This window comes from Panthera pardus, unplaced genomic scaffold (assembly GCF_024362965.1).
Source record: "Panthera pardus isolate Hobbes unplaced genomic scaffold, ASM2436296v1 HiC_scaffold_8, whole genome shotgun sequence".
Classification (NCBI taxonomy): Eukaryota; Metazoa; Chordata; class Mammalia; order Carnivora; family Felidae; genus Panthera; species Panthera pardus.
This window is the reverse complement of record NW_026527013.1, coordinates 70,731,239-70,743,974: the sequence shown is the minus strand read 5'-3', so window position 1 is coordinate 70,743,974 and position 12,736 is coordinate 70,731,239. Positions and strand designations below refer to the sequence as shown.

Here is a 12,736-nt window from a genome sequence, read left to right as displayed (position 1 = left end):
GAACCTTGGGACAGACGGCCCAGGGCCTATCAATCCTCAGGGTGGCAGAGAGCATGGCTGGGCCCCCACCATCCATTCCAGGCCTCTTCTTTTCTCCAGTGCTTTCCTCTAGTGCAGAATCCTGTCCCTAAAATTTGTATTTCTCAGACTCCTGTGCAACCATGTCCCAGATGCACACTGGTCCCTTCATTAGGCGCACCTGTGCAAGACAGGGAAGGAGGCAGCAAACTGTGGGGTTCCTCCTCCTACTGGTTAGCCTGTGGCTGCCTCAAACATGGCTTTGGAAAGTTCAGCCATCCACCACAGTGCCTTGCTATCCACTCACTCACTTCCTGGGTGATGTGGTGGTGGCAGGTACCCATCTTGCTACAGGCTGGTTGCTCTCTGTGGGTGGAGAGGCAATCGCTGTGGCCTGGGAAGCAGCCTCTTGCTGTCCTGCCCACTGGCCACCACTGCTCTATGAGGTTCTTGAGCTGAGCAGTTCCCATGAGGCCACTCTGAGTGAGGTGGAAGCAGGGCCTTGGAGAACTAGTTATTCTGGGGCTGTTCCCAGAGACCCAGCCTGGAGTCCATTTCTCTAGGAACCCAATCCTCTGCATTGAATCCCCCTCTGCATAAAATATTTGGAGTGATTCTGTTTCTCTGCATCTGACCCCCACAATACACTTGAATTCCCAAGCAAAGACCAATAACTTTTCCAACAATTGGCAATGAATGCCTTTGGAGAAGGAGTTGACCTCTCAGCACAGATGGTTCAGGCAGGAATATCAACTATTCTTTTTTCTTATGTGCTATGTGTTATGAAGTATTATAAATGTAAGAGAATGGGCTATTTATCAGGACCAATTGACAGTCTTTTAAAAGGTGTCATGTTTAATTTTTTTTTATGTTTATTTATTTTTGAGACAGAGAGAGACAGAGCATGAATGGGGGAGGGTCAGAGAGAGAGGGAGACACAGAATCTGAAACAGGCTCCAGGCTCTGAGCTGTCAGCACAGAGCCCGATGCGGGGCTTGAACTCACGGACTGAGAGATCATGACCTGAGCCGAAGTCGGACGCCCAACCGACTGAGCCACCCAGGTGCCCCAAAAGGTGTCATGTTTAAATGTGTACAGTGAAGTGTATCTTGTTTTCTTTAAAATGTGTGTTATTTTGCTATCCTCATTAGTCTTTGCAGATTCTTCCCACCTACTCATCCCATCCTTTTCTCCTTGAGGTTCTCCTTGTGCTGCTGTGGTTCCTTAATAGTTAACCTATTCTTAAACTTACTATAGTCTAATGGAATTGCCTGTTTTCTTGAATAGGTCCCCAAATCTATTAGAAACTTCCCAAGAACATAGACCATATCTTGTTCACCAGTGTGTCCGCAGGGTTTAGCACAATGCCCAGAGTGGAGGAGATACTTACTGCACATTTACCTAATGCATGAATGAGCATCCCTTCTAGATATTATTTACAGGGATACCTGATCATAACTGTTAAAATGAATATTCTGGTGATCAGAGTGGAAGATTCAAGTAAATACCTCTCCTTAGAGAATTGCTATAATGAGGCAAATCTCTACACTGAAAACCCAAGGAGCTAGGAAAATATTATGCCTTTTTGGCAGAAATGAGGCAATTACGGTAAAAGACATATTATGCAATCATCTTAGTAACCCAACCAGGGCTGTGAGCACACACTGTGAATATTAAGACTGGCAAATTTTGCAACCAAGTGATTTTCCAGGGGATACAGTGCCTGCCATTAATGAAGCAGAGATAGTGTTGCTGTGCCCAATTATCTTTACCAAAGACGAGATAGCCAAAAATGTGCAGTCGACATGGGAGGGCACAAGCACGTTGACCAGTTGTCTCATTTATTCCTCCACTAGGAGGTCCCAGTGATTAGTACCCCACCCCCATTTTGCAGGGGAGGACCTGAAGATGTAGACTCGATGCCATTGGTATATGGCACAAAGAGCCTTGATAACTGAGTCCTTTGCTACAAGTCCTGCCTTCCTTTCACCTCCTTCTTGCCTGTTTTCCCAGTCTAGGCAGATACAATCTTAGTTGCAAAAAGGACAACCATGACCTTGCTCCTCTTGGCAGAGCTGGAACTTGGAGCCTGCTCTCAGGAACCCCTGAGTTCTGTTTATTCGTCTTGTCACTGCAGTGGATCTGGATTCTCAAAGCCACAGACCCATCTAGCTCAAGTGTTTACTTTCTGCCAGGGCCCCATAGGTAACCAAAGTAAAATTCATATCCCTGTCTTAGCCTCCACTGAAAACATGAGGTCTGGAACCAGAGAGGGGGCAGTCAGCTTCTCCTTCACAGATCAGTCCTCTCCAGGAACGCTGTTCCTGTTTGGACACCAACTTTAAGGAGGATATTGGCAACTGCAATGTGATGAGCAGAGAAAGAGCAGGAAAGGAAAAGTACACAGTCCCCCACAAGCTCCTCTTAGTGCCTCCATGCAGGAGGCTCTCCATCATCTTAGGTCCTGGACACCACATCAAGGCCTCTCTCTGCCCCCTCCACACCCACCCTCCATCTCCACCCTTGTGGCTTCTTATCCCTCAGTGCTTCCCTGAACTCCAGGTGGCCTCCCTCCTTCAAACTCCCTGTTAGAGCACCCTGTTCTTTTCCTTCCCATCCCCTATCACAAATTGTAATAATACCTTTATTTCTTCACTTAGTGTTTAAAGTCTGCATCCTCAGGGTGTCTGGGTGGCTCAGTCAGTTAAGCGTCCGACTTCGGCTCAGGTCATGATCTCGAGGTCCGTGAGTTCGAGCCCTGCGTCAGGCTCTGTGCTGACTGCTCAGAGCCTGGAGCCTGTTTCAGATTCTATGTCTCCCTCTCTCTCTGACCCTCCCCCGTTCATGCTCTGTCTCTCTCTGTCTCAAAAATAAATAAATGTTAAAAAAATTTTTTTAAAAATAAAGTCTGCATCTTCAATTGTTTGAAAGCTTTAGCTCAGAAAGGACCATATTGAGTTTGCCCAACACCATGGCTCTTGCATTTTTCCCAGCATGACAGACGGTTCAGTCTTGATAAGTATCTGTTGAATGAACAAATGAATGCATGAGTGCATGAAGGATGGATGGATAAATCCATGGATGAGTCCCAGGTATTAGATGATGACAGGTATCCAGGCTGGAGAAGAGATGCTATAAAGTGGGGTCTATGAGAGCTGGGCCCCAAACAGAAAGTGTGATTGAATGTTTTCTTTATGCCTCATTCACAAACCCAAAGCGAGACCAATTCCTGAAAGCTTTAGGAGGAAGATTTTTGCACTCAGATTTCACACACGTAAAGACTATTCAAAAGTGAAATGGCCTGCCATAGAAGCAATTATTTTCTGTTTGTGGAAGTGTTTGCAAACCAGCTAGATGATCGCAGGAGTATTGCAGAGCGGGGATTGGCTCTGTATTACAAAGGGTTGGTCGAGAGGGTACCTGAGGATACTTCTAGCTCACTGATTTGGATTCCATGTGCTTTTTCGTCTGTTGAGTTAGAGATAGCATTAATATCCTTTGCTCTTTTTCTTTCTTTCTTTTCCCTAAATATGCTGTTAGCTGATACATTTTTCTACTCTGCTTTCTTTCTTTCATGGGAGTATAGATGAGGTCTTGTCAGAAAACTTTTTGGACTATAAGAACCGTGGAGTCAATGGTTCTCATCGGGGCCAGATCATCTGGAAGATCGATGCCAGCTCTTACTTTGTGGAACGTGAGTACTTTTCCCATTCCTGTTGCTCGTGATGGGGTTCAACTGTTTCAAGTCCTTCGTTCTATTGCATTGCTTCCCTGAGAAATGTGCTGTGTAAGAGAGGCATATGTTTAATGAAATGCTTAAAAATAATGAAAGGTGAGATCTAGAGCATTTGGGCAACAGCCATACAAACCAGCCCAGACGGCCATTCCTTTTGTTTCAAAGAGATGTATGGTTCATGGTCATTCATAGGCCTCTGGATTCAGAACCTTTTGGCTCAGATCTTTTAACTTTCACTCCGTGCTCCTCCACGTGCTCTCCAAATTTGCGATAGTTGCCCCTTCTGTATCCTGTAGTGCAGTGTTGGCTTTGCTTGAGCCAGTTCTTCAAGACTCCCTGATCATGGCCCCAGAATATTGGGGATATCCCACACTTCACCCTGATTTTCGGCTCTGGCCATAATTCCCCAGGATGGAGGTGATACGTTACTACTACTGACCTGTTTCTTTGATTCCTGATCTACTGATATCTCTGGGTGTATAAACTTGTCATCATGTATTTTACTGAGATATTTCCTAAAATTTTATGCTATCTTTGAAAATAAGTCATTTTTGTAGTTAAGGAAGGATTCTTTTCAAAAATCCCCATACTGGTGCATTTCCCATTGCACAAGGAAATATCTATGTGGGCCTCATGTTTACCAACTGAAGGAATGCACAGAATACCCTTATCTGCAAGTTCTTCCCTTCCCACTTGGGTATGGGAGAGTGCTAAATGTACAAATCCCTCCTGCATCTTCTGGTCCATAGCAGGGATTCAGTCAGTATGTCACTTTTGAAAGGTAATGATGGAATAGTCCCTTGTTCCAACTGTCCAGTTCTCAGAGGAAAGGATACATGGCCAGGAAACTAAAGTCTATAATCATTTGACTTGTTCAGGAAAAACTACAGGCTCTAGCATGTTTTGCTCCCATTTTTATTTACTCTCATTTCCATTTGTTCACTTAGTAAGCATTTTGTAAGACCTACTATATTCCAAAAACCAGAGATTTGAAGATGAAAGGTCTGGTGTCTGCACTTTAGAAGCTTTTGGTGTCTCTGCTCCTAGAAATGACACAAATGCCCCCCTTTTTTATTGGCAAACATATGTAGATAGGAGATTGATACTATCAGATGTAGAGGGGACATGATTTTATGAGATGTGGTTGGGCCCTTGACTTTGGTTTAGTCATAATGAAGTTCCCAACAAGAGATTCCCTTTTCCTTAGTATTTATCTCCCTGTCTCTAGCTTTTCTCCTCCTAATCCATTCTGATTCTGATACCAGACAAAATGCCTTTATATTCAACTCTGATACTATCTGCTCAAAAGCCTCATGGCTCTGCTTTCTGACTACATCAGCTGAAACCTCTCTGCCTTGTTGCCAAGCCCCAACAAAACCCACCCTCATCCCTCAACCCTATTTCTCCACCCTCCCCAGCATGCCCCCTTTGCCCAAGTCATGCCAGTATCTTCCCCATCCCGAAAATAGCATCGTTTATCATAAAGGACATAGGTGGGCTTGATTTGGGGACAAAGACAGGTTCCAGCTAGTAGTACTTAATATGACTTCCCAAATGCCAGAAAGAACAAAAAAGGTAAAAACTTGCATTAGCAATGAATATTAAACACAATAACTGACTATATGCCCTGATCTGATCTACATTGGAAGTTTGGTAGGAAAGGACTTCTTTACTACACACCTGTTTCCTTCTTTGGAGTTCCAACTAATTGGGAAATCGACACCATTTAGGGTCAAAATATAGTCTCAGCTCAAAATGGTGCAGGAATGAGCACAGCTTACAAGTTTTTGTCTTTTTAGAGTCAAGGAACTAAGTACTAAGGATAATGTGAAATCTTATGAGCTAACGTAAAAAAGATGAGTCTGTGTATAAAGTAATCTAGCAATAGTGCCATTCTTTCCAAAGAAGTTCTTTTCAAGATTTCCAAGATTTCTGCGACATATAGAATATTTTTTGTATATTCATCTCAAATAACAAGCCATATCATATAATTGTCTTCATGAAGAAACACTTTAAATACCACTAGAAGATATTATAATATAAAAGCAGCTCTGTAAATTATAAAAAATATTGCCATAACTGAGTGCAAGTGTATTCAAACTTGGTTAAGTAGCAATGTTCTATAGTAAACAAATGGTTTGCCACGTCATATTCAAAATAACTAAAAATCGAACACTTTAGAAAAATGGAATTTTATAAGTGTTCTGGTGCAAAACTGAGACAATCTCACTCTGCAGTATCCCTGTTGGACTAGCAATATCTCAGTGTTTTAGACAAATGGATGAAATTGAGAAGGCGGATATTTACATTTTGCAAATACATCAAAACAGTGCTCAATATACAAAGAATGTAAGATTTTGTACAAATGTAATATAATTTGTCAAAAACTAAAAATGTATCCAGAAAAAGATTAATTGAGTTTAAAAATGATTAGAATATTAGCTCAGGGCACACATATAAATCAAATAAATTAAAATGCTGTGATGGACTATAGCTTTAGGAGTCTGAATGCATTAAAACTATAAATATGCTGTGTGAATTTATATTTTAATGTGAAATCACTTATATTTTCAAAAATGTATGATTGAAAAAGTGCCAAATTAACAAACAGGAAGAGATTGGATGTACAAAATGTTCTAATATCACTATCTTTCATTAATGCAGCAAAGCATCAAAGGTCCTCTTGCTATAATAAAAATGCAGAACACAGTCCATTAACCAGAAGTTTACAGAAGTTTTTGACGTTAATAGAAATAAGACTCTTGAAGTCTCTAAATAGTAATAAACACATTAATCTAATTGGTAAATTATATCTTCTCAAAATTAAAAATTATTTTACAAACTTTGCACATAGGCCAGATTTTAAATGTTGAAATACAACAGGAGGTCATTCTTTCTATCTGAGGGTTAAATTAAAGTAATAAAATAAATGGCGTTGTTATTTCATTTTTATTTTCCGTTTTTGTCTTTATTTTTTCCTTTTATTATTTCCTTTTATAAGAGTAGAGATACATCACTGATTACTTGGAGTCTATAATGTTCTAACAGTACATTTCTTCAGGGTTATGATTCAATTTAGAATTAGGTAATTGCTGTTGATTTATACAATTTTTTTTAAGGTCTGGCTAAATCGGATTTTGAACGTACTTCCAAATTAGGAACATTCAAAACAGATTATTTTCTGCACTCTTTAAGGAATTACATGCATGATAAAACACAAAAGAAATAAAACCTGAATTGTTTCCTTTTCTCTGGCATAACTTTTCCCTAGTGGGCCCCTGGCGGTTTGACTATACTAATAATTGCTGTAATATGAGAACTGCAAAAAGATGCAAATTTTAACACGGACAAAAGAAAGAACTAGTGAAGTTTCAGCTTTACTCATCTTGATCAAATCTTAAAATGCCGTATCATTATAGTAACTCCATTACTATTTTTTAATATGTGTAGTCAGGCTTAGAGCAGGCTAGGCTTAATCCTCAGGAGTCACCACAGTCCTTGCTGATGGTGTGCTCCTATCAGAACTCCTTCAAAATGGGGGCTTATGTTGCCCAGAAGCAATGACAAAGGTGATGATTCTACAGGGAAGGCATCTTTGTGTTGATCCTTGGCCCAAATCTGTTCCATGTAGCTCCCTGTTCATTGTTGCTCCTCATCGGTAGCAGGAAGAAAAATGTGCCTGCTGCCACCACTGATTACAGCCAAAAAGAGTTTCTCCCGAAGGGATCTCCTTTCTCCACCCACTTTTGTGTTGTGTCCTGTTATCACGGTCAGGAGCTCTGCCTTCTCACAGCTGTCTGGATGCCAACCAGAAATCCACAGTCCTCTAACTGCTCTGCCTTGCCTTGGTTTCCTGCCCCTGCTCAGGTCACTGGTCCTGCCCTGCTCCCACACTGGATCCTTCCCTACTGTGTCCTCGTTTCCAGAATCACTCCCTGACTACTGCCCGCTTTGATTCTATCATCCTGCGTTTGTCAGAATGTCCGTCAAACATTAGCACATTCCCAAGATCCTTTTCCATCCATCCTCCCTAAGTTAAAAAGCACACAGTGGCCCCTGATTATACTTAACACCAAATCTAAGCACCTAGTTTTTAATGACACCCATTGAGCCTGGTGAGGCGAAATTTACACAGGTGGGAGGGGTCAGCATTTGCCTCTCAGTCCACACTTGGGCAAGGGGCTTCCCAGTGAGAGACAGGTGGGCTCAACATCAACCCCGGTGTGGCCCGCTCTGTCTCTTCATCTGTACAATGAAGTTAATGTGTACTGCCCCCAGTGCAGCCCCATAAGGATGGATGATTCACCCAGTGAAGGCCAGGTGTGTCTGGTGTAACCAGATCCGCTGTGTAAGAAGAAGGCTTTGAGTTAGGGATTGCGGTGCCACTCGGAAAGGGAGTCAGATCAGCAGTGCACATTGCACTTGGCATTTCTCCTCAGGGAATGGACAAGGGGGTGTCATGGTGACAACTGTGTGAACTGAATGGCTTTATTCGGAGAGTTTTCTGTGAGAAATGCTTTGCAGCTAGAGTTGAAGACCGAAGGCACTGGAGGAAAAGTAGGGCTGCAGGAGAACCAGCTGGCTTCCCCTCATTAGCATTTCTGGCACATGCTTTCTCCTCTCCAGCAATGCAGCAAGAGCAAGGGCCAGTCCTCCTGGAGCCGGGAGGCCACCCAGATCCATGATTAGACACAGGGGTCTCATCAGGTGGACAATCAAGTTGGTTCAGGTGACACATTGTTACAGCCTTTTATTTGAACCTGAGCATATTTTCACCAGCACTGCTCTGCTGTTGGAACCAGTATGGCTGAGAACTGCACTGCAGGCTGCCATTTTCAATCACTGTTTTGTGATTTCCAAGGAGGTGTCTCCATCTGTGCTACAGTAAACATTTGAGCCATAGACTCCAAGCCCTCAGGAAGTCTCAAGTCTACTTAGGGAGACTAAACATAACCCCGGTACTCATGCTGCTTCACAGGTTTTCTGTGAGGAACAAGAATGGCTCCATAGAAATATTTGCAAGATAGTGGACATTAATATTATTATGTCATCTTATTTTTATTCCATAATTCCTGGGACACCATGACTATCTCCATTGTTCATCCAGTTTAATACTGTCCCAAAGGGAAATCATGGTCAGCATTGCACTCTACAACATACTGCTTATGTTCTTACTTATATTTCTTCAAGATTGAGGAAAAAAATGGATAGTTCACAGCAATACTCCTAAAATTCATTTTTCTCTTTCACCACACAGTTCCCCTGGTTTTCCTTCCACCTAAACTTCTCCATAAACGTACTCCTGGTTGTAGCTCACACTCAGGGTGCTCTTCTTCCCTTCCTTTTTTCCTTCACATTTTGCTTTAGAAGCCTAAAAGTGATCGTTCTGGAGATAAATCTCTGGGAGTGGTGGAGAAAGGAACCCACGTCACCAAAGACACAATCACTCACTCTTCAGTAGACCAGAGTGAAATGGTTGGAGATATTCACATAATCATACCATCTTGGCTGCCAAGCCAATCTAAGTGTGCAGTGGTTCTGGCCGAACAGGGCCAATAAAACGATGGGACTGTGGCAGTGGAAGGGCAGGGGTCCAGGTGGGAAAACAGGACATACAAGTAAGGAGACACACACAGCCGGCTTGCCCCCAGTCTACCCAATGTGAGAAGCCAAAGTGTTGGGTGCAATCACTTCTTACCATGTCAAATATTCCATTACATCAGGGGCAGCAAAATTGATCTTCAGTCTACAGAAGTGTCAGTCTATCAGATTAAATAACAGACCATACAAAGAGTGACTCAGCATTATTACAGAAAACAGAAAGATATAACCAGTCAATTCAGATTTGCAGCAATACAGATAGTGCTGACTTCTAGTTGGATATGTGTCAGATTCTCCCAATGACATGAAAGCTCTTCATCAACACAAATAAATGGTCAGGCCCTATTATCACAGACTGGGACCTTTCTGGATGAGTCACCATGTCAGTAAAAGAACATACAGATTCACCTGCCTCTCTTAACCCTATAGTGCTGGAGGCCTGTTGGACTGTACTAGTCTTCAGGACCTCAGATCTAGAGGTAGAGGCTTGGTCCCTGCCAAGGCTCTTGCATTCTAGTACAGGAGACTAGCACATACCTCTTATAGTGTCCCATATCAGTGAAGACGGAGGAGCACCCAACCCAGCTTTGGGGCACAGAGTTAATCATCCCCATACATAAGAGGAGCTCATAGGCAGACTGGGCCAGTGGGAAGGGCTGTGTTGGGGGTCAAGTGTAGAGAGGTCATTTCAGGAAAGGGACAGCACCTACAAAGGCATGAAGGCATGGGGAGTGGGCAGGCGGGGATAGGTGAGAGTTAAGACAGATTCCTGACAGAAGGAGGAGAGGAAGAGGAGGAGGGGGAAGAAGAGAGATCATCAAGTGTGGAGGATTAAGTGTGGCCACAGATTCCTTGACAGTCCTCTTGAGAGGAGGGGTCCATGTCTCCTCTCCCGTGAGAGTTTCCGTGCTGAAGTGATGCTGTGCCAACTTCCAGGCCCAGGCTTTAAGAGACTCTGGTAGCTTCCACTTCCTACCCTTTAGAATACTCACTCTTAGAACCCTGAGACAGCGGTGCTGTAAGAAGCCCCGGTGGCCACGTGAAAGGTTGCATAGAGAGATGGTTCACCAGCTCAGCTGCTCCAGCTGTCCCCATCCAAGGGACGGTGGGGTGCAGCCCGGCTGTTATCCATGGCAACAGCATGTGAGACCCCCAAGGGAGAGCTGTCCTGCTGGACCCAGTCACCTCACAGAACCTTGAGAGATCACAATATAGTACTGTTTTAAGTTGTTAAGTTTTTGATTCCTTCGTTACATAGCAAGAGTTGCCATAGCACCAGAGAAATGGAAAGAGTGGGGCCGTGGGAGTCAGGGAGGAGAACCTATCAGAGAGGCATCGTCAACACAACCTGGTGAGTGCCAATGGAGGGGTCATGGGAGACACGGTCTGGAATGCATCTATGCACAGTTGCCATATGGGGGCCGTGGTGGTTATCGTAAAAAGAAAATTCAACAAGCTGATGAGAAAGAGTAGGGTGAACAGTTCATCCTGCCTTGCTCAGAGCGATCCTCGTTTTGGCTTTGAAAGTTTCCAGTCCCAGGAAACCTGTCCATCCTGGGCACACTGGAATGGTGGTGGCCCTCTGGTACATCTGCACTGACAGAGGAGAGCGAAGTGTCCTGGCGCTCCTCCAGCGAGGAGGCTGTGAGAGACTCTGAGGCGGCAGCATGGGGAATAGGACTGAGACGGGCTTGAACATGTGTACAGAATGAGCGGAAGGAGCCATAACATAAGAGCTCTCATTGATTTAGTACCCACTCGTGTCCACTTTTTTACACCCTGTTATGCTGATGACAGCACCATGAGGAGGGTGCCAGCACCATTGTTTCTGAGGAGAAAACAGACGTGGTAGTATGTGTGGTACAGCTGGGGTATGAACCAGCCTCACCTGCTTGTGCTCATCAGCCCCAGGGAAGAGGTAGGGGATGTTGGATGTTTGATGGACCAGGGCCCATAAGCAGTCAGAAGACACTGGATGCAGAGAAAGTTAAGAGCCCAGACTTTCCTGGAAGTCCTTGACCTGCTAGGGACCAGGAGACTGGAAGTGTGGTGGGGCAGGATAGGGACAGGACTTGGGGCCAAGACGTGTGTGCTGACCACCTTATAGCACCCCTTTCCTACCAAGAAGGGAAATAAGAAGAAACTGGAAAGACTCAGGAGTGATTTTCACCTGTATAGGTGTGGTGGAGTAAAATTACCACTCTATAAAAAAGACTCTCTCGGTCCCTCTCAAAGCCACTCTGTACACAAAATGAGTCTCCTTCTCTCCATGCCATAGACACAGGGAGCTAGAAACAAGCAGGGCTGCTGAGATTCTCCATACCCCTGCCTCTGGACAGTGCTTCAACAAGAGAAGGAGGAAGTATTCTGCCCATTTTAATGTCCATGAGATGGGGCGTGATAGCTTTCTCCTAAAGGCCGGTGTGGGACAAAGCAGAGAGACACTGCGTTTGGCAGGAGAATATGTAGGGCAGACAAGGGAACCTGACCTAACTAGGACGCTGTGTCTGGACTTGCAGCCAGGTGGGTGAGGCCATGTCTGAAGGGCATGCCCAGCTGATTACCGTGATGTCCAATTAGACAGATATAGCAGATGGGAATGAAGGCAGCTGCAGCCATCCCACGGACGGTGGCCTGTGCTTGTCCCTGGGGACCTGAGCCTGGCTCATAAGATCTGATCCCTGAACTGCCATTTGGGGAAAGACTGATGTCCTGAATAGAGGAGTAATAATAGTAATAGCAGAACTGAAGATCTCTGAGCTCTCCTGATGTGCCAAGCACATGCTGAGCACCCTAACACGTATTGTCCCATTTAACCTTCATGAGAACCCTAGGTGGCAGATAATACTTTCCCTTTTTGTTGATAAGGAATCTGAGGTGCAGGAAAAATGCAGCTGCTCCACTATTCACAGGGTGGGACCCGTCAGACCTTGGCAGTGTGACCTTGGAGCCTGCTCTTTTCACTCCCGTGATGTCCTGATAAGATCAAAGTAGGCCAGAAGGGCCACCACCAGGAGGATGGAGATTCAGTGCAGGGTTCTGGTCCCATAGGGGGTGGGGTATTACATCCAGGTATCATATCCAGGCAATACACTGGATGGAACTTTGAAGTTGGAGTCAGTGCTGGGGGCTTACCTCCCAGAGTGACTGGCAGGGGATTATTTGGGCATCAAAATGGGGACCCAGATGTCACTGGGATAGTAAGTCCTTGACCAGAGAAAGGAAAGTAGAAGTGATTAACATATGGCCTTCCTCCTATCCATATGATTCTGAGTGAGGGGTTCAGTAAGCTCCACCATAAAAAGCTACAGAGAAAGTTCAAATTAGAAGACAGATGCTATCCAAGATGTCAGTTACTTCCCCACACATAAACCCAGAATC

General features: G+C 44.3%; 1 protein-coding gene across 1 annotated transcript in view; it reads left to right on the top strand.

Moving 5' to 3' along the window:
* Positions 1–12,736, top strand: part of HECW1 (HECT, C2 and WW domain containing E3 ubiquitin protein ligase 1) — a 417,448-nt gene that overhangs the window by 187,407 nt on the left and 217,305 nt on the right. Inside the window, 1 exon segment of the mRNA XM_019451074.2 lies at positions 3,605–3,712. Coding sequence (XP_019306619.1) covers positions 3,605–3,712 — 108 coding nt within the window.